We start from the raw sequence: 25,331 nt of genomic DNA on the forward strand, positions 1-25,331 counted from the left end.
GAGCGACGGTCCGGTCAGCCATCAACATGCCGAAATCACGAGGTCATTGCCGAAGTGAACACCGTGGTGATGCGGGACCGTCGTGTGACTATCTGAGAAGCTGTGGAAGAGGTGGGCATCAGCACTTTTCCTCGACATTCCATTATGACCAAAGATTTGTCCATGAAAAGAGTTGTAGCGAAATTTGTGCTGAAGCTGCTCACGGTGGAGCAAAAGCAACTTCATGTTGAAGTCTCGCAGGATATGCTGGATTCCACAAACAGTGACTCCGACTTCATGAACACCATAATCGCTGGTGACGAGTCTTGGGTGTATGGGTACGACCCGGAAACCAAATCCCAGTCATCACAGTGGAAGCATCCCATGTTTTAAGACCGAAGAAGGCCCGGCAAGTGCGCAGCTACTTCAAAGTGACACTGACTGCTTTCTTTGACTCCCGTGGTGTGGCACACCACGAGTATGCACCACAAGGTCAAACAATCACCAAAGAGTACTACAGTGCAGTCCACTTATAATGATATCGAGAAAGACGAAAAATATGATCGTTATAACCGATGATCGCTATATCTGGACTGCAGTTATTTAAAAAAATAAATAAATAAAAAACGCAGAACATACTTTTGCAGCTCCGAACTCGAATTCGCTACTTGCTCTAAAGAATAGATGATGTAGACAGTAGGCCGTGAAAAACAAACTTTATTTCTAGCGCCAATGACCGTGTCAAGTGTTAGGCGCACCGAAATAGTCCGAAATCTGCACTTGCTGTTGCGGCAGCTTCACCTTCACAACCGCGGTGTGCATGGATTCCAGCTGCTGCGCGAACACTGGCGGCAATCCTTTAGCATGCATAAAATCAATTAAGGAGTCGATCGACGACAGTGCACTTGGCGTGGACATCGTGGTCGGGGTCAAGGAGCCACTGTCAATCTCGTTGTCACCGTCGCTGCTGCCGTCGCCACCGTCGCACAACTTTGCCGTCTGTCGAGACAGCACATCTTCGATTGCCTCGTCGGCGACCTCATCACAGAACGAGGCAGCACTGCCTGCAGTCAAAAACTCCTCCTTCGACGCACCACCTGTGTCACCAGTAGGAACAAGCTCCCAGAGCTCGGTTATGTCAGCGGCTTCCCCCGTGTTGGTCTCAGTGGGTTGGGGAAGTTCGTCCTTACATACAAAGCCCGCCTTTTTGATGAACCACTGGTAAAGCGCTTCAACATCGGCGTACAAAGGGTCTCTAACCCTTTTCCGTTAATCGGCATGGCCGCTGATAACTCCTGCCTTCACAATCACTGTGCTCCCGGTTTTCAAGATGGTTGATATCGTTAACTGGACGAGCTCATACTTCTTCACGAGGGCGCTCACCTTGAAGCCGCATCGAGAGTCCTGCAAAATATCCATCTTCGTGTCAAGCGGCACAGCTTTGCACTTTGTCGGCGCCTTCTTCGAACTGGGTTGAACGCGTTGGTTGAACTGTTGGTTGCACGCTGCTTTGGTGGCGTCAGCCTGCTGTCGCGAGAGAGACGCGGGATGGGTGCCACCGCGCCGCTTCGCTTTTCGCTTTTTTTTTTTTCTCTCTTTCGGAGCGGCTGTGGCCACCGCGCATGAAGCAGCTAGCGCCATCTTGTGGCGCGCTGCGCCTACTCGGCTATTCTCCGGTGAGCTGCACGGTAATGGCAGCAGATACGAACTTACGGAGGTAAACATCGCCTCGTCTCGACATTGTTCGTTTCAGGGAACTAAGCAATGCAAATGTTACGATTATTTGGCACGGAAAACGCCGTCCAGACGGCAAAATTTTGATCGTTATATCCGATATGCGGTGAATAACCTATTGTTATAAGTGTTTTTTTTCCCTATAGACCTACTGCATAAAATGACACTCTCATGTCGACCCATCGTTATAACCGATATATCGTTATATGTGGTATCGTTATAAGTGGACTCCACTGTACAGTGAAACCTCGTTAAACCGTAGTTGGCTGGAGCTCGGAAATATACATACTAAACGGTAGTACTGCTTAACCAAAATAGCATGAGATCACCGACTTACCTGTCAAAAACGGAGCTCGGAGAGAGTGCGATGAAAGGGGGAAAAAAGAACATGCCGTATTTATTCACATCGCACGACAAAAGTGCTATTTTCGTTTGATGCCGAGGCGCCTAGCACGACGACAGCGGCCTCAAACTTACCGAAGCAGCATGCCAGCTTTTCAGCCAGCCCCCTCTTCTCGGCAAACACTCGCATGGCAGATTCCTCGTTGGCATTACGTATTCTCCATACAAGCGCGCAGTAGTTGTGCAGAAGTCCCGGGGCACCTTTTTCATTGCCGGGTGCCGGAGTTTGGAATAGTTACGTTATCGCGCCCTGTTCTCGTTGCGATGATTGTATTCATGAGGCTGACGTAACGAGCAGCTTCTGCCACTGTCGGGCCTGAATCGCCCGTGCTGTCGCTTTCCGTGTCGTCCTCATCACTGTCGCTAGTCAACACTTCGGCAACAACAGAGGCAACGATGGCGAAAAGTCGAACCCCATAGCCGACATCTCTTCGCGGTCGCAGCAGCGCTGCCGAGAAGCTTCTTTGCATTCCAAATGCCACGCACCGTAGTCAACAGCAGATCCCTGTTGGGTGCCAGCGCTGACTTCGTGTCACGTTCGATAGCACGCACAATGTGTAATTTTTCTTCTATGCTGAGCACCCGGCTTTTTTTTTATCCGAGCTTCGGCATGACGCGAGTCCTCGCTTGCATGACGCCACAATGCTCTCTGGCACGGCATCAAAATAATGTTGATGCGGCTTCACGTGCAAACGCACAGGGCGCTTGCAGGCCGTTGTTCCCATCTCTAAGGCTTGTTCTGCTGGGCCGCCCGATGGAGACGGCGCACCGCCGTGTTTGTGTGACGAAAAGTTGAAACTCTACGTCTTAACCGATGCGTACACAATAAGCTGGTTCGGTTTACGCGGATACAAAACACATTATGTTGAATGGCCGCTGAGTCGGGGATTTGACTTTACTACTTTTAAAACGAAACTACTGTTTAAGCGGGTACGGTGTAACGAGGTTTTACTGTACAGGGACGTCCTTCATCGCCTGCGTGATGCTGTGCGGCGTATGAGACGAGAGTTGTGGTCAACAAGAAATTAACACACCCATCATGACAATGCTCCTGCACATTCCTCGCACTTGATTAAAACTTTTTTGGCGAAAAACCAGACTTTTGTAGTTGAACAGGCTCATTACTTTCCTGAAGCCCGTCGTGGTTGCTCAGTGGCTATGGTGTTGGGCTGCTGAGCACGAGGTCACGGGATCGAATCCCGGTCATGGTGGCCGCGTTTCGATGGGGGCAAAATGCGAAAACACTCGTGTACTTAGATTTAGGTGCACGTTAAAGAACCCCAGGTGGTCAAAATTCCCAGAATCCTCCACTACGGCGTGCCTCATAATCGGAAAGTGGTTTTGGCACGTAAAACCCCATTATACATTACTCTCCTGATATGCCTCCCTGCAACTTCTGGCTGTTTCCCAAAATCAAGAGGCCATTGAAAGGAGTGAGATTTCAGATGAGAGGACATTATGGCTGCAACGACAGCTGAGCTAAACTCCATTCCAAAGAGGCCTTCTCGGAATGCTTCCAACAATGGCAGCACCGCTTGGAGAAGTGTGTGGAGTTCCAAGGAGACTACTTTGAAGGTGATTAGGTTTCCAATGCTCCAGTCATGCCAGTTTTTTTTCTTCGGCCAAAGGTCGGATACTTTTCTAACAGACCTCGTATGGTGCTTGTGCAGCCACGCCATAAGCAACAGCCACCGTAGTAGAACACCCCCTTACAACCCCCCTGTGCCTCGCGTGCGACAGAAGACAGCGTGCTTCCACCCCACCTTCCTCTCACGCTCGCAAGATTGAGGTGCGATCGCCAGCTGACCCTCGCGAGCTTTCACTCGCACATACAGCATACGGTGCACGAAGACAATGTTATTGTGTTTGGACTTTATGTGGAACATCATGGTGGCAGCAATGATGGCAGCGACGGCAGAAATGCACTTGCAGTGTCCGTATAATTGCTATTGCGATAAAAGGATTACTGTCCGATTGAATGGCACTGAGCGGTCCTTCGAGTTATGAACTCCTTACTGGAAAGTGAGTGCCTTGAGACACTTTAGCATGTTTTCATGCGGCCTTACCGAGGTGCAGTTGGAACGCAGGTGAGAGCTTGTGCGAACAAGGAGCACCTGGAGAAAAAAAAAAAAACATTTCACCAAAGGGACTATAATGCTTTCACATTCCCACGAGTAAGCAGTCTTAAGTGTCTTTGCCAAATTTCTTTCACTTGCTCATGTTGCTATTCGCTCCGATGAGATGACAAAGGAAAAAATCTTGCAACAAGCTAAGAATATCGCTGGGGTGCCTGTGTCTCTCACTGTGCCATTCTCTTTGCTCTTGTGGTGTGGTGGTGTCGGTCTGTGCTAAGACCTCGGTGTGCATTCTACCTCTAGCCGCCTATTTACTGTCTCTAGGTCTGTCCTCGGGAACCGAATCTCAGGAGGATAGTGAGTAAACCCTTTGTGCACGCCCATGTGTGTGCCGTAGAAGCAGGATCGTGCCTTTTTTTCTCCCCTTGCCTTGTTTCTCTCTCTCTCCCTCTCTCTCTCTCCCTCTCTCTCTCCCTCTCTCTCTTGTACTACCATGTCAGTGTGACTGTCAGCACCACATCCTCTTGCTCTGCTGTGGCTTGAGCAGTCGGTTGTCCTTCACTACATTTTTTTTTTTTTTGCTTTGGCCACCCAAGTAGAAGTGGGGCTGTTATGTTAGTTGGGGTAGACATTGTAGATTTAGTCGCACACTCAAGAATCTTCGGAATGTACATTCCATTTGGTCAGAATTAGAACCATATCTGCCACACCACCTTAACATGCCATTCCTATATTTTATTTTTGAGGTGAAATTACAAGCGTGATAATACCTTGATAATACCTTGTATTACATTTGGAAGCATATGTGAATACAGTGAAATTTTCTCTCCTGTCCACACTTCACCTGCTAAGGCAGGAAGCCATAATTCACAGCTCTTTGTAATAAGCCCTCTCTTCCCCCATGCACTCAGATACATCCCTTACCAGATTGAGAGGCTTGTCAGGTAAAGAAGCCTATGGGCCAGTAGAGGAGATCTTGTGCAGACAAGTGTCAAGCATTCACAATGGTATTTTTGCCATGCGACTTTGTATGTTTCGTGAGCACAGACACTAGCTCTCTTTTCATCAGTTTTCTGCAGACATTCATTTGAGCAGCTAAGATTTACCACTGTTACGTTGACAAATGCTTAAACCTTTTTTTGGTTGCTGTAACTGGCACAGGCACTGTCATTATACTTGAGCCTTGTTATAGTGAAATGGTATATAACAATATAGTGGATATAACAAAGTAAATTAAATTCTCCTTGAAATCGCCATAGAAGTCCATGGAATTAAATCCTCGCTTTTGTCTTTGAACAAACCACCGCATGTATGACGGCCGCGCACAAGCCGCAGCTCACCATCATCATTGCACTTCTCTTCCTAAGTGTGGTGTGCCGCACAGGTTGAAGTTGCAAAACTAGGTGGGGCCTCTGAGATAGCTATTTTCGAGGCAAGCTGCAACAGCTTGCATGGCATATGCAGATATGCATGGTAGGGCAACAGTGCCTATGGCTTTGCCAGAGGTGTTACTCAAGTATGGTGCTTAAAGAAATCTAGAAAGTGGCCATTGCACTTGGTGCATTGCAAGACGTGAAAGTTCGGCAAAACCCATTTCACGGTGACAGTCAATGGTAATGCATTTAGCATTGAATCTATAGAGCGACATACCGTATTGCCACCTTCAAAACCATTTACGTATGAGGCGTGCACTGCAGTGGGATCCCTCTTTTGCACTTCCCTATGCTTCCCTGAAGCATCTGGTTGCCGTCCTTGAGGAGCCCTTATAACATTGGTTTGACTCTGCTCAGCATCGTAGAAACTTGCGGAATCTTTTTCATCATTGTAGAGTGGCACATTCCCAGTGGCGCATACCTAGCTACCCAAGTTGGTGTCAAAAACGCCAATGAAAAAGCCACACACACATGCCAGGTAACCCAAACTGGTATCAAAGAGGTTCATTGAATACTTAATTGTTTTACTCCAGATTATTGTACGGCATATTGGTATGGGGTACCACAACAAAAACCAACTTCAACATTATTGTACAAAAGAAAATATTGCGCATTTATGAAAATTATTAGGGACGATGTTATGAACTAAGCACATTACCATTATTTTTTAAATACCGAATGCTTAAAGCTAACGTCATTTATGATTTTAAACTACTACAGTATATATAAAAATGCACATATATACACGAAAACATTAATGTAGTTCCTTACAATATGAGACTAAAAAGAAAACGGACCCTAAACACAAGGACCAATTATGGTAAACAACCAGGTACCACGTACTAACAATCCTAAATAAGCTACAAGATAACATTGATTTCAGTATGACTAGAAATGCCTTCAAAAACAATGTGAAGGAATTGTTACTAACACAGTGTTTGAGAGAGTGATTGCTGCAACATCAATATATTATAACCCACTTTTTTTCCTGTTTTATGTGGATACGTACATGTTCACGGTTATATGCTGCACTTTAGTGCACTATGGTAATTTACATGTATAACCTGTACTTTACTGCTGTGGACCGGGAGAGGAAAGGGGAAGAGGGGTTAGGGGGAACATTTTATTATTTCACCGTCTATATTAGTAAACAAACTTTAACACAATAACTTGGTCAACTCTGTTTCTCAGTTTGTGCAAACTCGTGTACAATAAGTTAAAATATATAACGTTATGTGTGTTTGCTCACTGCCAATGAACTACCACTAAATAGTGTATAATAAAAGCGTATATTGCGGGTACAGGGGCCCCTGTCAGGTGCTGTGCGCCTTTTGCCCCTGCACCTTTCTTGAAATTGTACTCAAGATGAAATAAACATTAATTCATTCATTCACTAACACACACAGTGGTACATACAGTCGCCGACCGATTTTCCGGACTCCAAAAATTCGGACATGCCCGATTATTCGGTCAGCTTTGCGGCACCGCCATTCTCCCCATAGACCATAATTTTTAACAACTGCCGAAAGTTCGGACACCTTGCAACCTCTGGTCCGATTTTTCGGACACTCCTTGAGCCAACTCGGTCGAGAGCACCATGCACCGACTCTGACTGGTGCATGGTTCGACTCGCTGAACGCCATTTTTGTTTTGAACGGAGCTTCCTTGCTGCCCCACGAAGTGGCGCTACTGGAAATCCCCGCTCATCATCATTGTTTCTGCTTGGTTCGATAGAGTGGCTCTGCAGCAGTTCCGGTTTCAGCTTAGTAAGCCATGTCAAGAGAATCCAGCAGCTGATTTGTTTGTTAGCGCAAGACGCTGCGAGGGCGGCGTTTTTCGTTTGAGCGACTGGTGTCGGCACGGTGGTGTTTGCTTTGTGTGCTGTGTCGAGGTTTCGGTAATCCAACGCGGCATACGTAAACATCGCGTCAAGTGTCTAATGGCGCCGACAGTGCCCGCGCAGACTTCGCTGGGGAATGCCGGCAAGCGGGTGCCAGGAGGCCTAAGATTTGTTGCCTTCCGATGTGCTCCCTACTGACGCACAAAATGTTCTGCCGAGACCTGCGCAGTGGTTGCATTGCGATTCCGGACACTGTCTCATTTGACAGTTTCATAGGTACTGACAATGCTGTATTGACGTGACCAGAACTCGACGACGGCAAGATCATTCGTCAGGTTTCTGCTGCACCGCCGGACGATGACTGAGTCGGAAGATGACGCACCATGTGCTACGCTGCTGTCGCATGCGGAGCGTGTACAAGCAGTGACTGAGTTTTCCGCCGCTAATAGTGACCGTAAGACCCCCTCCGAGATTCAGGCTTATCTGATTGCGCGTAAACGGAACAGCGTGCAACGGCGCATTCACGATTTCTTCCAAGCCTACTGCCGAGCCCGAATAAGTGCGTGGAGATAAAGGATTTCATTTTTTTTTTCTTAATCTGCTTTTTCGGACACCTGTTTATTCGGACATTTTCGCAGTCCCCGTGAGGTCCGAATAAACGGTCGGCGACTGTACCCAGGGCTCGAAGTCTGCATCAAAGACTTTCTTTGAATAGCAGTACCTACCGTAAAAACCGGACTATAGGTCGGACCGGAATATAGGTCGATCCCCCAACTAACGAATTCTAAAAATGAAAAAAATCTTTTTCAGTGGCAAAAGTACCCAAAGACATGACACCCTTACCTAGAAACAAATGTGACGCAGCGGGTTGCACAATGGTGACAGTATTTATTTAAATGCTGCTCGCATGTGCACCTGCCCAAGTTTTTAGCGGTATCGCGTGACCATCGACCCGCGTGCTTGTGAACACCGTATTAACGGCGCTGAGCAGCGAAACAAACGAGATACGCGCATTCGCTATTTCGCCGCTCCGTGCCGTGATAAGGTGCTGACAAACACGCGGGTCAACGGTCGCACGATACTGTTAAAAATTCGTCGGGTGTACAATACACAGAAGGGCACGAAGTCCGCAAGCGCTACTCCGAATCAGAGCAACACCTTTGATCAGAGTCGGATGACGAGTGCTTCTCGCTGTCCAGTCCATAGGCGCGTGCTATCTTACACTCAGCTCTCAGACGGACTCCGCAACCTTGCCTTACAGTTCTGCAGTCCGCTGCGATCCGGCCACGAAATGACGTTTTCTTTTGGTTGCTGCAAGTTGTAATACGTTACTTTTGCCTCCGCCACTACTGAATGCTCTTTTCGGATATTCCAAGTTCGCGCTGTGCCGTCGGGTTGCCGTGGGCTCCCGCGTACTCAATCGCCTTTTTCTTGAAGGCGACGGTGAATTGATGTCGGCTTCCGCTCCTTTTGAAACAAAATGAAAATGCAGTCTTTAATTAATACAGTCAAACCTCGATATATCGAACACGGATATATCGAATTATTGCGTATATCGAACAATTTCTATATCACATGGAAAATCGCATGCATTTTTAATTCTTTATTTCGAACGGGGCCGGATGTAAAAAGGATATATCGAACTCCGCCGCCCCAGACCAAATGCGCGCTGTTGACAGGAGGCAAGCTTTCCCACAACACTCTCGAAGATAGCGGCGGCGCGATCGGCGTTCCAGACTGCTGCGTACGACAGCTGCCCACGTCGGTTGCGCCGAGGGCGCCATTTGAACGTAGCGGCGTACACATGCGGCGGCTTGGAACCAGCACGGCGGGGCAAGCCGCCTCGATCACGCGCGCACGGCGAGGCTTGCCCCCGCCATGCGCGCGTGATCGAGGCGGCCGTGGAGCCAGTTGGAGCACTTTGTCGGTGCTGAGCCACACATGATGTGCATTGCGGACTTCGTTGGCGGTGACAACAGCACCGGAACAGTGGCGGAGTTCACAGACGTGGAGATCGCGGCAGAAGTGACTGCTGAGCGGCCAAACGAAGACACTGCCGAGGCTGATCCAGGAAGCGCTGATGTTGCCCCGCTCCCGACTGCAACTGAGGCTGTAGCTGCTTTGGCCGTTGTACGCCGCTACTACGGCGCAATAGAAGGCACTGGACTGTCTCTTGTGGACCGTTTGGACTATGTTGAGGACGCTGTGGTCAAGCATGCGGTTGCCAATATGAAGCAGGCTACGCTGCTTCAGTACTTTCAGCGAACTAAATAAATACTTTGTTTGAAGTTCATGTCAGTATCTGTTGCGCCACCATTGGTTCATTGATTGATTTGCGCTAGTTTTTGACGCGTTTTCTACGAGATTTTATATATCGAATTCTGGCTATATCGGAACTATTTTGCGATCACCGCGCTGTTCGATATATCGAGGTTCGACTGTATAACTTTGGGACAGTGGAAACTCAAAGTGCGACAGTGGAAACGCAAAGTGCCGGTGCCACTATGTCGCCACGCCGCGCTGTTGCTGATGGCGATGGTGGCTGTTTACTTCATGCGCCCATTGTTGCAAGACTTCCGTAGTTTTTCCGCCCATGTCCGGTATATAAGTTGAGGGTTGACTTTTCGCGATGGTTTTTTGAAAAAAAGTTCGACCTATATTCCGGTTTTTACGGTACCCAGTCTCACAATTACTGTGACACATGTCTGCGTGAAAGGTTCCTTGAATAGCGGCACATATGTACACAATGCCACATACTCAGTGACCCAAGTTGTCCCAACGATTGGTTTTGAACCCTGTTCCCTCAGCAAAGCAGGAGCACAATGTCGCGGGATTGAATCCCGGCCACGACGGCCGCATTTCGATGGGGGTGAAATGCAAAAACACCCGTGTGCTTATATTTAGGTGCATGTTAAAGAACCCCAGGTGGTCGAAATTTCCAGAGTCCTTCACTACGCCATGCCTCATAATCAGAAAGTGGTTTTGGCACGTAAAATCCCATAATTTAATTTTCGGCAAAGCAGCCTGATGCACTGCCCATACGACCATAGACTACTCGTGACACAGGTAGGCGGGAAAACGCTTATACGAACATACATACTAGGTACAAACTTATGTAGACAGCTTGATAAATACTTCGTCCCTGAAAAGTATGGGAACTAGTTTAAGAATGCTAGGACATTAAAAACACATACAAACGTAGCTAGATAGCTGTGTAGGTACTTGGCCCCTGTAAGTTGCATGAAGTACTCAAAGAATGGTAACACATTAAATGCAGAGGGGTGCAAGAAGGTGCAAGGAAGGGTAAGCTGTCTTTTGAGTGAAATGGCAGGCTCCTCACTGCGTGTACGTACATGAGTAAGATTTGGATCAGGTGTTTGGAATGACATAGTGTGTACTTGCAGGCTTATTTTTTGTTGGCAAAGGTGGATTACGTTTCATTCTAAAGTAAGCACAAAGTTCGAACTTACGCAAGCTTCAAGGACATTTACTGCACCACAATGGCCCGAATGTTGGAGCGTACATTTAAATATGCAATGTTAGTGATGTAGCGGCACTGAAGTTATCACATGCAATTAAAATAATTGGTTTTGCCTTTATTTTTTCTTCTGGTAAACAACCTCTTAACATGAAATTAAAGGAAATATATGTTTTGAAAGAATACTGTATAGATTTAGCCGAAGGTAGTGATACAACAATTGGCAAGATCACCACACTGTTTCCCAGTTGTGTGCCCTCATTTTGAAAGGTGGGGCCTGTGGGGAGTTTTGCAACTGGAACAGGTGGTACGGTGCAACTGCACTAATGCTGCTTTACAACGCTGACCCGTATTCTGCATGGTAGCTTGGACATTAGGGACATGTCCCTCTTGTGGTACTGTGTGTGTGAAGACCCAGCACAGTTCCTGGGATTGGAAATTGTAATGTTCATTAACAGAAATTTATTGGAAAGACAGGAATATGCATTAAGATGGCATTTTATTGCATGTTTTATAGTGAAGTTGTTAGACTCTCGGTGGTTGCTATTTTTTGTCCGAGCAGAAATTATCAGCAGCAATGGCTCATCCCCCTTGTAAAGAAGGTGCTACAAAGTAATGCGAACATTGCATGCATTCATTGGAATCACACATACAATGTACAGAAAAGCGTACGTTTCAATAAAGAATGAGTGCAAAACAAGCATCCATCGTCAGCAATGGCTCGTACTCCCGTAAGCAAGCAAAAATGCACTGGCTCATACCCCTGTAAGCAAGCAAAAATGCAATGGCTCATACCCCCGTAAGCCAGAGGCTACAAGCACTCGGCAAAGTGAAGCGAACAGCGCATACATTCATTGAAACCACACATACAACACACACAACAGTATACGTTTTAATAAAGAACAAGCTCAAAACAAGCAATTGAACCATCAATAAAGCATTGCATACCCTCCTCAGCAGTTGTAGTGGTGGTTATGCGACAGCTTTTCTGGATATCCAATTTTGCAGGGCCGAGATGGTGAGCCAATTTCCTTTACAGCAAAGCTGTTTGTGGCTAGGGTCCTGTGCATTTTTGTTCTGCGTCAACAAAAATGTGGGCCATTCCTGGTGATAGGGCAGAAAGGATCCAAACGCAATGGCACATACCCTTGTGGACTCTGGGTGGTGGGCTCCGGGACCTGTAATGTGCCCTTCAACTACCCTTGTCGCACCTGGGACCCAAAGAGGTCCCAGGCACAAGAGTAGGAACAGAGTTTTTTATTATGCTATTTACAATACATCAAAAATATGTGTTACAAAAACCAAGGAAAAAACGGATAAAAGGTGTATAATCTAAAAAGGCAAGCAAATGACTAAAAACACTAGTTAGTGGTGTTAGTAACAAAGGCTAAAACTGTAAAGGTGTAAAATATGGCGAAAAGCGCTTCTCTAAGAACATGAGATCAATTAAGACGTGCCTATATGGGCTCTAAAAATCTTTGTGGAGGCGTTGATGGTGTCGCTGATGCACAGTTGTCCGTAGGTATTGCCTACTGCACAGCCTGTGCATCACGCGATCGTTCCCCTGATCCTAGGTGCCAAGGCAGCCGACGACAACCGCGCCCACCGTCACGCGTTGGAACCGCCGGAGGAGATGACGCTGTACAAAGGCGTACTTGTCCTCCTTAGCCTTCCGGGCGTCCTGGAACGCCTGCAGCCTGTTCTCGAAAGGGCAGCAGACATCCAGGATCAGTGCCTCCTCTCCACGGGCCAGTACCAGATCGGGCTTGAGTGATGTAGTGCCCACGACCTGCTTCTCTGCAATGACTGTGAACCTCCCCAAGGCAGCCTTTTTTATTCTGGCGACGATGGCGTTATGACGCTCCGTCATGGCCCGGCTCTGCCGCATGCAGTGGCACAGTACATGTGGCAGTGTCTCTTCCCCGTACCCGCAGCGCCTGCATCTTTTGTCGGCTGCGGGTGCCCAGACTCTTGTGGCATTGAGGGGGAGGAGATTTAACCGGGCTCTATGTACGAAGCGCCAGTCGATGAAGCGGGTGTAGCGGCTGGACCTCATGAAGTGGGAATTTGCCGGGTTGGCCGCCACACACACCCTCGCCTTGCCTTGGTTCAGTTTATCCTGCAGAGCTCTGTCTCTTTCGGTGGAGAGGAGCGCCCGGATGGTCTTGACCAGCTTGTGGTGGTTCCTCGCTGACACGGAGGCCTCTCCACAGTTAATGCGGGCCCCGTGGTCCAAGAGCTCCCAGGCGACTGAGAGGCGACGGGAGGCTTTCCGGGCCTTCGTCCATACAGGCTGCACCTGTGTGGACGTTTGTCAAGGGTCGCCCTCCGTCTCGCCTGAGAGGTAGGCCTCCATGTCCTCGGTGTTGGCGGGTCGTCTTAGCCGCCTTGACACGACGCCCTCTAGGTCCCCTGCTGCACGCTCCCGGACTTCCACGTCGGTCGACGTTAGTAGCTTGAAGGTCCCATCCACCCGGCAGATGTCGCTGAGCTCCGCCGCAAGTGGGATCCCTGCACTGCCAGCCTGAGAGCTTCCGTACAAGTATTCATTGGAAGCTCTGGCTGGCACATACAGGGTCTTCTTTATGAGCGGACGGAGCTCCTCGTCTAAGCGTTGCCACTCTCCTTTGCTGGCAAGGCCCACCCGCATGGCAAAGTGTAAGGCTGGATACAGGAATGTTTTTATGGCATCCAGCCTTTGCCGTGGGGCGAGCATGGAGGAGAGCAGCTTTCTGCCCAGGTGGATGGCCTCGTCGACCGTCGTCTCGTCCAGAAGCACCCTGAACCCCACTGGACGGCCCAGGAACTTATGCCCCTCGAAGTCGCCAAGCGCCGGAATCGGGTCGCCACCCACGGTGAAAGAGGTGGGCCGTGTACCCATGGGGTGGCAACCAGACAGGTGTAGAGACCGGCACTTGGCGGCGTTCAGTCGCAGCCCAAGCCGGGCCGACAGGGCAGTCACACGGTCTAAGCGGCTCTGCAGGGTGGTGGGATCCGCGGCCAGCAGCGTCAGATCATCGGCGTAGGCAAGGATGTTGTGCTGCCTTTCGCCTCCCTGTACTTCACGGATGACCGGGTCCACCACCAGGTTGAAAAGCAGGCCACTCAGAGGACAGCCCTGTCTCAGCCCGGCTCCGATGGTGATTGGCTCCGTAATGCCAGCTGCTGCCACGACGCAGGTTGTGTTGGCACGGTAGAGGTCTTCAACGATGGTAGCAAAGGCCTCCCCCTCGCCGGCGCCACAGACAGCGTCGACGAGGGCCTGATGGGCGACCGAGCAGAAGGCGTTGGCAAAATCGAGGAACCCCATGCATAGCTCCCCACCTCCTGTCCTGGCATCATCCAGGCGTCCCTGCAGCACGAAGTTGTGTTCAAACACCCCATTGTGTGGCAGGAAGCCCTTCTGACACCTGGACAGTACCGCATGGTCGCCCAATCACCTCTGCAGCTGGGTGGTGAGACACCCGGCATACAGTTTGGCAGTCGTGCGACCAAGGGCAATGGGTCGCCAGTTTGTGGGGTCCTCGCGGTCGCCCTTCTTGTGGATCAGGATTGTCTTCGTCGACTTCCAGCTCAGGGGCGTGCGGCGGTATTGGAGGCATACATTGTATACCGCCGCCAGGAACCTGCCCTCAGGGTCCACCTGCCTCCAGTGGTGGTACATGAGGCGGTCCTCCCCTGGTGCTGTACTCTCGCATTTACGGAGCTTGGCTGCGACTTCTTCCAGTGAAAAGGGGCACAAGTCTAGTTCTTCGGTGGCCTTGACCACAGGATGCTGGTATCCACGGTTGTTGGTGACCAGAGGTTTGAGTAGTGGTCTTGCAGTGCATGGGGGTCGATCGGGCAGAGCTGTGACGGGCCTTCAGTGATCAGCTGCACTGCCCAGCGCTGGTTCCTTCTCTAGAGTGTTTGGATCTGCTGGGGGTTGTCAGGATTCACCTCGCGCCTCCGTGATTGGCACGAGTCCCTCACTGGTAGCCACAGATGTTTTGTTGCGGCTGCAATGGCACGGTCGAGGATGTTTTCAAACCGTGCCCACTCCCCAGCAGACTCGGGCAACCGGCTCAATGCCCGCAGCTCTGCCGTCTCATCCGCTAAAGTCCATGCACTGCCCTCTGGCCGCGTGGTACCAGCATGTTCTTCCTGGGTCCCGAAGTCCTGGGTGCTTCCGTCATGGTGCTGCGCCTCTGCCCTGCCTGGGGAGAGCTCCTGCATGGCCGCCGGTTCGTGAGCCTCAAAGGCTGGAGCTCCTGGGCTGCCTCGGTTGGACAGCAGCGATGACGTTGGAGAAGGAGTGGCCGAGTCCGCGGTACGCCCTGAATGGACTGGCGTCCGCTGCGAAGCTGCCTCGGCCATCTTGTCATCGCTGCTTTGCGCGGGTGTTTCTCGAGGCGCCACAGGAGACGGCTCCTGGTCGGTGGCCTGGTCGGTGGCCACCGCTGGTGGTTCGGGAGGGTCCTCAGCGTCCTGCTGGGAGGGTGCTGTCCTGCTCTGTTGGGGGGGGGTGGTGTTGTCGTCCTGCTCCGACGCACCAGGGGCGAGATCACGCCTGGCTGCTAGTACCACCTCCCTCCTGTGCCACTGTTCGTGGTTGCTCAAGCCCCTCCTTGTGGGGAAGGACATGAGCAACTGCCACACTGATGTGGCAGGGCAGCAGGGGGGCGGTCGAGGGTAGCAGGGGGGCGGTCGAGGCAGGCGTGGGAGGCTGGTCTTTGCCCCAGTGTCTCGCCGCAGATACTACACACGTTGATGGTGCGCCGGATTCTGGTACCGTGCTCGAGTTCGAGGTGCCGCTGGAGAGACTGTCGCTGTGCTGGCCATTTGGCCGCGGTGTAGGCAGCTCGGCAGCCCTTCTCGCAGCACCGGACCGTGTGGGGCACGGGAAGAACACCGTGAGGGTGCCATCCTCACGGATCGGCTAGCGTTCCTGCCCAGGGGTGTTGGGGTGGCCATCGTCCTCGCTGTGGTCACGGGCCGTGCGGCCGTGGCCCCCAGGATCCATTGGATGGACTTATCCTCCGGACCCGGCGGCTCTTCTTAAAAGAGGTCAGGTCCGGAAGCTAGGGTCCACCAGAGGTGGCAGAGAGAAGGCCAGGCCCATGATGGACGATGGCGAGGGCAGGGGCCAGCCGGTTGTGCCCCAGCACAGTACCAGTCGAGACGGCAGGACCAACAGGCACCCCGCAGGCAGGCAGCACCGGATTCCAAGCAGTGATCAGGCCGAGCAGGGCAGGAGTCTCCGGGAGGCAGCAGGCAGCGGCAAGACCAGGAAGCAGGGCCGGTGTGGGTCGTCCAGGGGCCACCAGGTGGCAGCACGGGGTCTGTCCTGGAGGCAGTGCAGCAGGGAGCCATGGGCCTAGAAAGATAGGGCTGGGTCAGGGGAAGGTAAAAGACACTGCTATAACCGGGCAGGTATCCGGGCGCCTCCACAAAGGTAAGTGTAGCAAAGGCCGGTCAAGCCACCTGCATGCATGATCTTACCCAAAAGGCCGAGAAGCGATCGGACCTTAGCCCAAAAGGCTAACCTGCGTTGGCCATGACTATGTTCGCACCACCCTCTCTTTGTCAGCGTTACAAGTGCTTACGTGTCTAGTTTCCTTTATTTCCGCTCTCCCGTGGTGGCAGTGCTGTCAGTGTCACGCGTGTCTACTTTCATCCGGCTCCTCGGGGCGGTGGTTCCGTTGTCCACGCAAATGTATACAAAAAAAGACAAGCTTCCGTTCTCCATTCTCCATTTTAAATTTCACTTCTGTCGTCGTAGTGGGGAGGCCGCGTATAGTCCGGATTCCCGAGGGGCAACGTGCCTACGAAGAGCGACGTCCCACATGCGCTTGGCATTTTGTGCACGATCTTCATTGGTGGTGTTCACCGCCTGCTGGCAGTCATTGCACTCTTGTCTCCATTCCTGCCGTCATTCTTCGTGTTGCTTCTCAGGAGTCCAGACTATAGGCATATATGACTGAATTAATATAAAAATGGAGGGGATACGAAAATGTGTGTGCATACCTATCGTCACGATCGCCACTGATCAAGACAATGTGTTCGTACCTTTGTTCAATATTCTGTGTCACCTCTGTTGTGTGCTAAACAGCTTACATGAGAATAAGATACGATGCAGTTCTCCCACAAAAGACATGCTTTTTATTGTTAGTTCATAGTCAGCAACAAGAACACTGCCATGTTACTGATATAGCCCCATCCCCATGCTAAATTCGGAAACAAACTTATTGTAAAGGTAAAAAATGAAGAGCCCTACACATAGCTAAAATGGGCATGTGTGGCTAGTGAAATTTCTGATGCTTTGCTTGACTTTGTTTTTTTGTTTCTATAAAACTATCTTTGCTGTATTGCCTCGGAGGGCATTGTGCTCACTACCTGTACAGAGATGACCTCCGAGTTGTTCTAGAGGCTGTGTTACCTATATGAAAGTGGCCAAAGCAAAGTAGGGTTTGCACAAAATGTAGGTGTACTTTTGCAGCATGTGCTAGTCTTGAGTGGACTGCATTTTGAAAAGCAGACCTATGTCAAGTATGTTGACATGAAACAAGGATGCATTTTATTTCTCTGCATCAGTCATTTGAGAGAGGAGACTACGAGTAGCAAGTTGGATCAGAGCTGCTGGCATGGTCTGTGTACAAAAGAGGCAGCTTAAGAGGTAGATATAAACTAAACAGCAAAACAGGATGCTGGATGAGATTGGAACACAAGTGGGAAAGGATGGGATGCTTGTATCACTGCAGGCATTCTACATTTTATGTTAATGATACATTCTTGGAAAGCAGAGAAAGAAAAATGTAGTGTGTGTGGATGATGGTGCCTTAAAGACAATCACATTGATCTGGTATTTCTGTCCTGCATTGTGTTGCAGTCTCTTGAGGCATGCTTATTATTGCAAGGTGGGTGGGTGGGGAAAGGGTTTTTCCTTGCTGAGCTTTTGCAGGCATTTGCTTGTCTTGGCTTTTCTTTTATGTGTGCCCTGTCCTCATGTTACTCTTTTTCTTGGGGCAGAAAGAAAAAAAAAAAAAAAGCTTGATGTTTGAACTACGCACTGCTCTGCATTATGCTTGCCACTTCTGAACAGAGTGAGTGCTTGTCTGTGATGGGGGAGGGGCCATAGGCACTGAAGCAAAAGTTCTGCCGCCTTGTTTTCTGAATGGAATGAGCAGCGAGCTTGTGCATATGCTGCGTGTGCTTTTTATCTGTGGCAGGGCTCTTAAAAGGGTCAAACTGAGGGAGGCCCTGCTACTAGATCGTGCCAGCTGTGCTGCGATGTTGACATGCATAGAATGCATTTTTCAGCATTCTCATTTTGCTGCCAATAATGGCCACCAGAATTGTGTGCTTGCTTTTGGCACAGTGCTTAAAGTTAGCAGTAGCAATAAAATATCATAACAGTATCCTACAGAGGAGGAAAAAAAAGATCACTGTGTGCATATTGGGCAAGCAAGGAGATCAGTGTATACTTCTTGGTCTGGGATTGGTTTCTTTTTTTTTTCTTAAATGCATGATGTTAGTGTCTTGTGTGTAAAACTTTGAATTGGAACGCACCTCTGGGCTGGAAGTGAATGCAGCTCTTCTGACTGTGGTGGGTGTGGACAGATCAGCTCTCTTGCTGCCTGACAAATCAATTGTCACAGCGCATACATAGACGATGGACAAAAAAAAGACAACGAAGACATCAACCTTGACAAATCAAGGTTGATGCAAGTCTGCTTGGTGGGGCAGTGCTTGCTGCTGCAAGCTGTGTGTGTGTGCTAGTGCTCTGGCATTTAAATGTGCAGTTTTTGTGTCTACACACAAAACACCTGAAGTACTTAAGAAATGCCTTGTAACAGAAACGTCAAATAGTTTACAACTTGATGGCATTTAAAGTCTGCTTAAACGTAGGAAATGGATAAGAACATTTGTAAGTAATCTTGGATACTTAAATTGGTAAAAAAATGCTTAGTTAATATTTGATCAACTTGACTGGAATTACTGTTATGTTAGATGGTGCCTAACATGGCGCAGTATATTCTCAACGAAGTGTCACAGTAACATTGATGTTGAGTTGGTATGAATTATTCATGCAAGCTGATGAGATGGGGCGAGGTGTTCATGGAAGTCGCATTCAGATGCAAAGCTCAAACATACGCTGCCCATTAACCTCGCAAGACCCAGCGTCCATCTGTGTGGATATTTGTTCAAATTTTATATGAAAAAACCAGTTGTCTGTTGCTGTTTACAAGTCTGTGCTACCATCAGGCTGAGTTTAGGCCATATAGGTCTCAACTGAGTGGCCTGACATCATTGCGAACTGGCATTTTGTAGTGTGAACACGTTTTATGACAGATGCCCACGTGAATATCTGCATTACAATCCTCGCACGAGTTGCAGATAAACTAAAGTCTTGTAAAGTCTTCTAAACTAAACCAAGTTCAAATTAAAGATGAACTAAAGTTTTCTTGAAGGAAATGAGGCAAATGAGAACAATTTTCGAAGATAGCGCGACAGTATTTTTTTTTTATTGCCGAGTAAATGCTTGTGTTCACGACGGTGAACATTGGGACTCGAGAGTAGTGCCTCTGAATTTGATTTTAGTGTGCTGCATGAATTTTCGTCACTGAACTTGTTGTGTATAGCTGGCTGGCTGCTCACTTTACTGACAGAGGGAGATGCAGATAGCAATAGAGATGCCATTTCAGAGTTACCCCATGATAAAGATAGGCGTCCCTAGGTACAATACCCGAGCGTCTAAAGCAATTAAGAATGCGTCACATTTCCGTAAACCTGGCTGCTAAAAAAAAAAAAAAAAAACTTGCACATTTTATGCTGTGCATCTCAGCATTGAGGTCGATCGTGGTTACTTAGAACTTTACCCACTGATTGTGATGGTGGTGATGTTAAGGATGATAATTGAAGTCAGCCTCATCATGTTTCACTTTGAAAGTTGTTTTATCTAAAGTAACAAAAGAGAAAATATTTGTATGAAGTGATTGAAGAAGCACAATTTGGATGCAATAAAAAAGTAATTTTTTCTGTACTACTAGTCTAAGAGAACATTGCGCGGCTGCAACCCTCACTTCCAAACGCAGATGTGTAATCTGTAGTTCATGCAAGATTTCAAATCCTCCAAAAAACTCTCATGAAAAGCTCCCACGCCACAATTGAGAAAATCGTCCAGGCAGCAACAGCAAGTTTCACCCCAAGTGTAGCCAATAAGATTACCACATTAGGCGCCAAGGTCGATGGACTTGTAGTGCAGCAAAACAATTCCATAGCCCACGTGAAAAAGACCTACGTAGCAAAGCAGCACCTCAACATGTTGCTAAATGGCATTCAGTCCGACAGAAAGCGGGTGCAAGCAAACTGCCGAAGTACCTCTTGTTCAGTTTCACCTACCCGCAAGCCCGGCAGGGAACAGAATCAACCGAAGATGGCGGTCCCCACTCATAGGACTACAAATGTGCTCTCGACTCTCCGCATATGGCAGTGGAACTGTCGTTCCTATTGTCCACGGCATCCTAGCTTACAAGAATTTGTCAAACAAGACCCACTCAACCTCATAGCTCTGCAAGAAACAAATGCACAAAACGTCCGGCTACAAGGGTACAATGCCCGCGTACAAACAAAATGCATGGCAGTTCTCACTAAGAAGAATCTTGCTGTACAAGAATTGGAACCCGTCAACACCCCGATCGAACACACCTTAATAGAAATCATACCGGAGAGGAAATCGCTCAAGAGCGTCTTCGTAGTGAGTTTGTACAGCATCCCAGAGACCACCTTTCAGACTTCGACTACCTTGTCCGAGAAATTAAGAAATGCGCCAATGGTCATCAAGTTGTTATAGTAGAGGACTTCAACGCCTCACACACGGCCTGGGGATACCAGACCACCACGAAAAAAGGAGCCTGAGTGCACGATACTGCACAGCAGCACAGACTCACCATGTGGAATCACCCACCCCAAACGAGGATAGGCAATAGTGTCTTTGGAGACACCAACCCAGTTCTCGCCTTCAAGCTAAACGGGCCCTCGGCAGAATGGAGCAGACTTCCAGAAACCCTCGGCTCACACTCTCAACCCCGCTAGTGTTGGAATGGCCTGGGTAACGGAGTGTAAGTCATTCAGCGACATGCTAAATGTTGAGACCATCATTGAGAACATAGATAGCTGGCTGAATAAAGTCCTCGACACGGCAGAATGCTACACCAGAAGACTGCAACTGAATGAAGTAGTGCCAGCTGTCAACACACACCTCTTCCACCTCTGGGAACCCAGAAGAGCTCTCCTCAAGAGATGGAAGAGACAGAAGCTAAACAAGAAATTAAAGGAGCGAATTGCCTTCCTCACCGAGCAAGCACAGGCATACGCGGAGAGATTAGGAAGACGGAACTAGCACGCATTTTGCGACAAACTCCAGGGAACCCTGAGCACAAAGACGACGTGGCATCTCCTGCGCGCTCTTCTCTACAACGGCCCTACACAGACAGAGGCAGCAGGGACAGCACCTTTGTAGGTCGGTGCACAACCACGCCAGATCGGAAGAGAACCTGCTCTGAGAAATTCAGAAGCTGTGCGTTGACCCACCCGTTACTACGACGGCACATAACAAAGTCTACCGTGGGAAACCAAACCCCGAACTTGAGCAACTCTTTACGCATGCTGAACTCTCTGCAGCAGTATCGACACTCACCAGAAACACCAGTCCGGGCAACAATCGGATCATCAACAAGCATCTACGGAACCATCCGCAGCAGGCTACCACAGCCCTGCTCCAGTACCTCAATGCATGCTGGGAGAAAGGAGAGCTACCGGCTGCCTGGAAGCACTCGGAGATCACCATGATCCCCAACCCAAATATAGAGCTCAGCATGGAGAACATGCGCCCAATTTCCCTTAGATTGTGCATAGGGAAACTTTTCGAGCATATGATACACAACCAGTTAACCTCATACCTCGAAGACAACGGATATTTTCCAAACACTATCTTCGGTTTCAGGCAGAACGTGTAAATGTAAGGCGTCTTCCTTCTACTCAAGGAAGACCTCATCGACCACCTGAGTACGAGAAGCAAATCATAGATTTTAGCTATCGACGTAAAGGGAGCTTTTGACAACGTCAGTCACGAAGCTATCCTCTGCAACCTTGAAGACCTAGGCTGCGGGTCTCGGACATACGACTGTCAGGAATTTCTTCACGAACCATAAGGCCACAGTTGGAATATACAACCTGCACAGTGACAGCTTCTGATTGCCGAGCAAAGGCACCCCGCAGGGTTCGGTCATATTGCCGTTGCTCTTCAGCATCGCCATGATCAAACTACCCAGCCTCCTTGACGCCATACCAGACCTAAGACGCACTTTTTATGCAGTTGATATCACGTTATGGACAAGGGCCTCAAATACCAGAACGCAAGAAACATGCCTACAGGAAGCAGTAGATACCATAGAGAGCCACTTGCAAAAAATGTGGCGTCTGCTGTGCTCCCGAGAAGTTGGAACACCTCATCCTCAAGTCAAGAACGAGAGGCAGACCACCCGGCTATGATGAACACGATCCCAACGTTACCCTCAATGGAACGCCCATCCCAAAAGTGGAAACCCTACGAGTTACACGGCTACACATCTACAAAGAAGGGTTTGGGGTGGTCACCCTCCCACGACTACAGCAAATGCGATCACGGCTCACGCATCTCGTCAGGAGAGTTGCAAGCCATAGAAGCGGACTTAAAGAACAAGCCACGCTACGCGTGATGCAAGCACTCCTCACCAGTTAAATAACATGTGGCACGCCCCAGCTCATGCCGAAGAATGCAGGGGTAGAAAAAATTTGCATCCAAATGCGCAAAGTCATCAAAATCGCTCTGGGCCTACCATCCATGGCTTCGACTACAAGACTTCTCAAGATGGGCGTACACAACACCTGGCAAGAACTTGCTGAAACTCGTAACGCCAGTCAATTAGAACAACTGAGGCTCAAGCCCACCGGAAGATCAGAGCTGCGATGGCTGAACTATGGGGAAACCTTTATAGCCACCACAGACCGAAATGAAAGAATTCCTCCAGACACCTGCGAATCCCTGTGCATTGCACCAATTCCACCCAACATGCATCCCACATACCACAAAAAAAGAAGACAAGCCCGAGTGAATGCTGTACAGTAAAGACACAGGCAAGATCCAGACGCCAGATACACCAACGCAGCCAAATACCTGCAAAGAAACGGCTACGCCCTGAGCATCGTAGATTCTTACGGCACAGAGCTAGCGTCTGTCACAGTCCCCGCACAAAGCCCTGAGACTGCAGAAGAGGCGGCGATTGCCCTAGCAACTACTACGTGCATGGACACAGCTGTAGTCTTTTGTGATTCTGAAGCTGCTGTCAGAAACTATGCTAAGGGCCGTGTGTCGACAGAAGCACCAAAGATATTGAAGCACTGCAGCGCTCTGATTCCCTACACCTGCGTGACATGGGTTCCAGGGCACGAGGGGCTGGAGGGGAACGAAGCGGCACATGCCATGGCTCGAGGCCATATCTGCCGCGCCAACCCTTCCTACTCTCGAGACGCCCGGTCTGCGTCAGTGGGGGCAGATACTGTACCCATCACCTACTCAGCGATCCTTCAACATCACAGGCTGGAATGCAGGGTGTACCCACCATCACACCCAAAGCTCAACAATGAAGAAAGTACCGTATTTACGCGATTGTAAGTTGACTCGAATGTAAGTCGACCCCCCCATATCGCTTGTGACAGGAGAAAAAAGGGGGGGGGGGGCCATACCTGAGGGTGTATTCGTTAACGAAAATTTATTAGTAGCTGACATGGTCACTGGACTACTCGTCTTCACTAGTGCTGCCATTGTTATCGCTTCTATGGTCCCACAGCATGTTGTCGTCCAGCAAACTTCCACATTTGCGACCACACCACGACATCCTGTGGAACAGCAGCCCACGCTGAATGCACCCAACCACACGCAGCCATCAGGGAGGCTCTTTTGACAGGTCCAGTTGGCGTAAGTTCAGTCTTCTGCCACCAGCCACTCGTTGTACTCACGGTGGAGCAGGTCCTTAAAAGGTGAAGATCCGGGCTTCTTTCATGACCATGTCGCACTTCACTGGCAAGGACCGATCACGCATTTCAGCGACATATGCCGCAAGCAAGCGTCCAGACTTAGGCACGTGGGAAATTCCTCACTTGCCGTCACAGGTGAAAATTTCGCTTCGCTGCCAGTTGCCACTCTTCACCACCCGTTCAGAAAGATTGAACTTGCGGTCTGCTGCTCAGTGATTTGTTTCTTTGGCGTAAAGGATGGCAGCCCTCTTGAATGCTGCTGTGAACGAGTGCCGAATGATGAGTGGGCCTGGAGCACTCGGGATGACTGAGGAAGCATGGAAGTAGCACGTAGCCGGCAGTCAAGTCAAACGCATCGAACCAATGCCTTTGGTCAAACTAAGAGCATAGAGAAAGCTAAGAACTACAGGGAAAGAGAAACACGTGAGTGGTGTCTGCTCTTCCATGAACTACCGATGCTCCCCGCAAGTACCGCCGTTTTGATGGTGCCACCGTGAATGGAACAGCGGCGCTTCCATCAACTATCGACACCCCCCCTCCCCCATGAGTGCTGTGTGCACTGTAAAACTCTCAAAAATGTTGAAAAACCCTTCCAAAAAGTGAACAAACGTGGGATAGCAAAAAGCTACTGGTAGGGCCATAGAGCAAACATAAAATTGTAAACTTCTTTGTAGCTCCCGTTGGTCTCGCTTTTTTGGCGGTGCCATGTTTTGGTTTCGACTGTAAGTCGACCCCCCCACTTCAGATTTTCTAAAAAAAAAAAAAAAGTCAACTTGCAAGCTTGTAAATATGGTACCACACTCAGAAGGCTACAGAGTAACACTCACAACCACGGAATACTCGGCACAGAACACAAGGATACCACTGCCCAATGTATGGTGTACCGGTCACCTTGGCACACCTGGTCCTGGAATGTCCATGGTGTCTAGACAGACGCATCGCCTTCACCAAAAGACTGTAACGCCAGACAAGAAAGGGAAGACCTCATCGAAACGTGGGAGGCCAAGCTTGTCTCCAAGGGCCTGGAGCAACAAAGACACCTCGTCGCCAAGGCTAAGGAGGCAGCGAAGGCCAGAGGGTTCCTGGAACGCGACCACCCACCTAGAGTAGAAGCGGGGCTTATCCAGGGATACTGTTTCGAAGATGCATGTTTATTCCTCCTCCTACTAAAGGGTCCCAGTGTCCATGTGGGTGGACATTAATTTCTCTTGAAGCTAAAAGCAAGTAAAATATATAGGGCTTCATAAATGGTCTCTCTCTGCAATGACTTTAATAGCATTTAGTCATGAATACTAATGGAGATATTTTCTCTGATCTACAAGGTGAACAGAAAT

General features: G+C 49.3%; 1 protein-coding gene across 4 annotated transcripts in view; it reads left to right on the forward strand.

The window, feature by feature from the left end:
• The window catches only part of LOC135921350 (serine/threonine-protein phosphatase 2B catalytic subunit 2-like), a 198,771-nt gene that overhangs the window by 116,666 nt on the left and 56,774 nt on the right, over positions 1–25,331 (forward strand). For 2 of the 4 annotated variants that reach the window (XM_065455678.1, XM_065455679.1), the window contains exon 10: positions 4,515–4,547. The exons of the other annotated variants lie outside the window; for them this stretch is intronic. In XM_065455678.1, coding sequence (XP_065311750.1) covers positions 4,515–4,547 — 33 coding nt within the window. The remainder of the gene's footprint in view (positions 1–4,514; positions 4,548–25,331) is intronic. 4 annotated transcript variants of the gene reach the window in all.

This window comes from Dermacentor albipictus, unplaced genomic scaffold (genome assembly GCF_038994185.2).
Source record: "Dermacentor albipictus isolate Rhodes 1998 colony unplaced genomic scaffold, USDA_Dalb.pri_finalv2 scaffold_12, whole genome shotgun sequence".
NCBI classification, from domain to species: Eukaryota; Metazoa; Arthropoda; class Arachnida; order Ixodida; family Ixodidae; genus Dermacentor; species Dermacentor albipictus.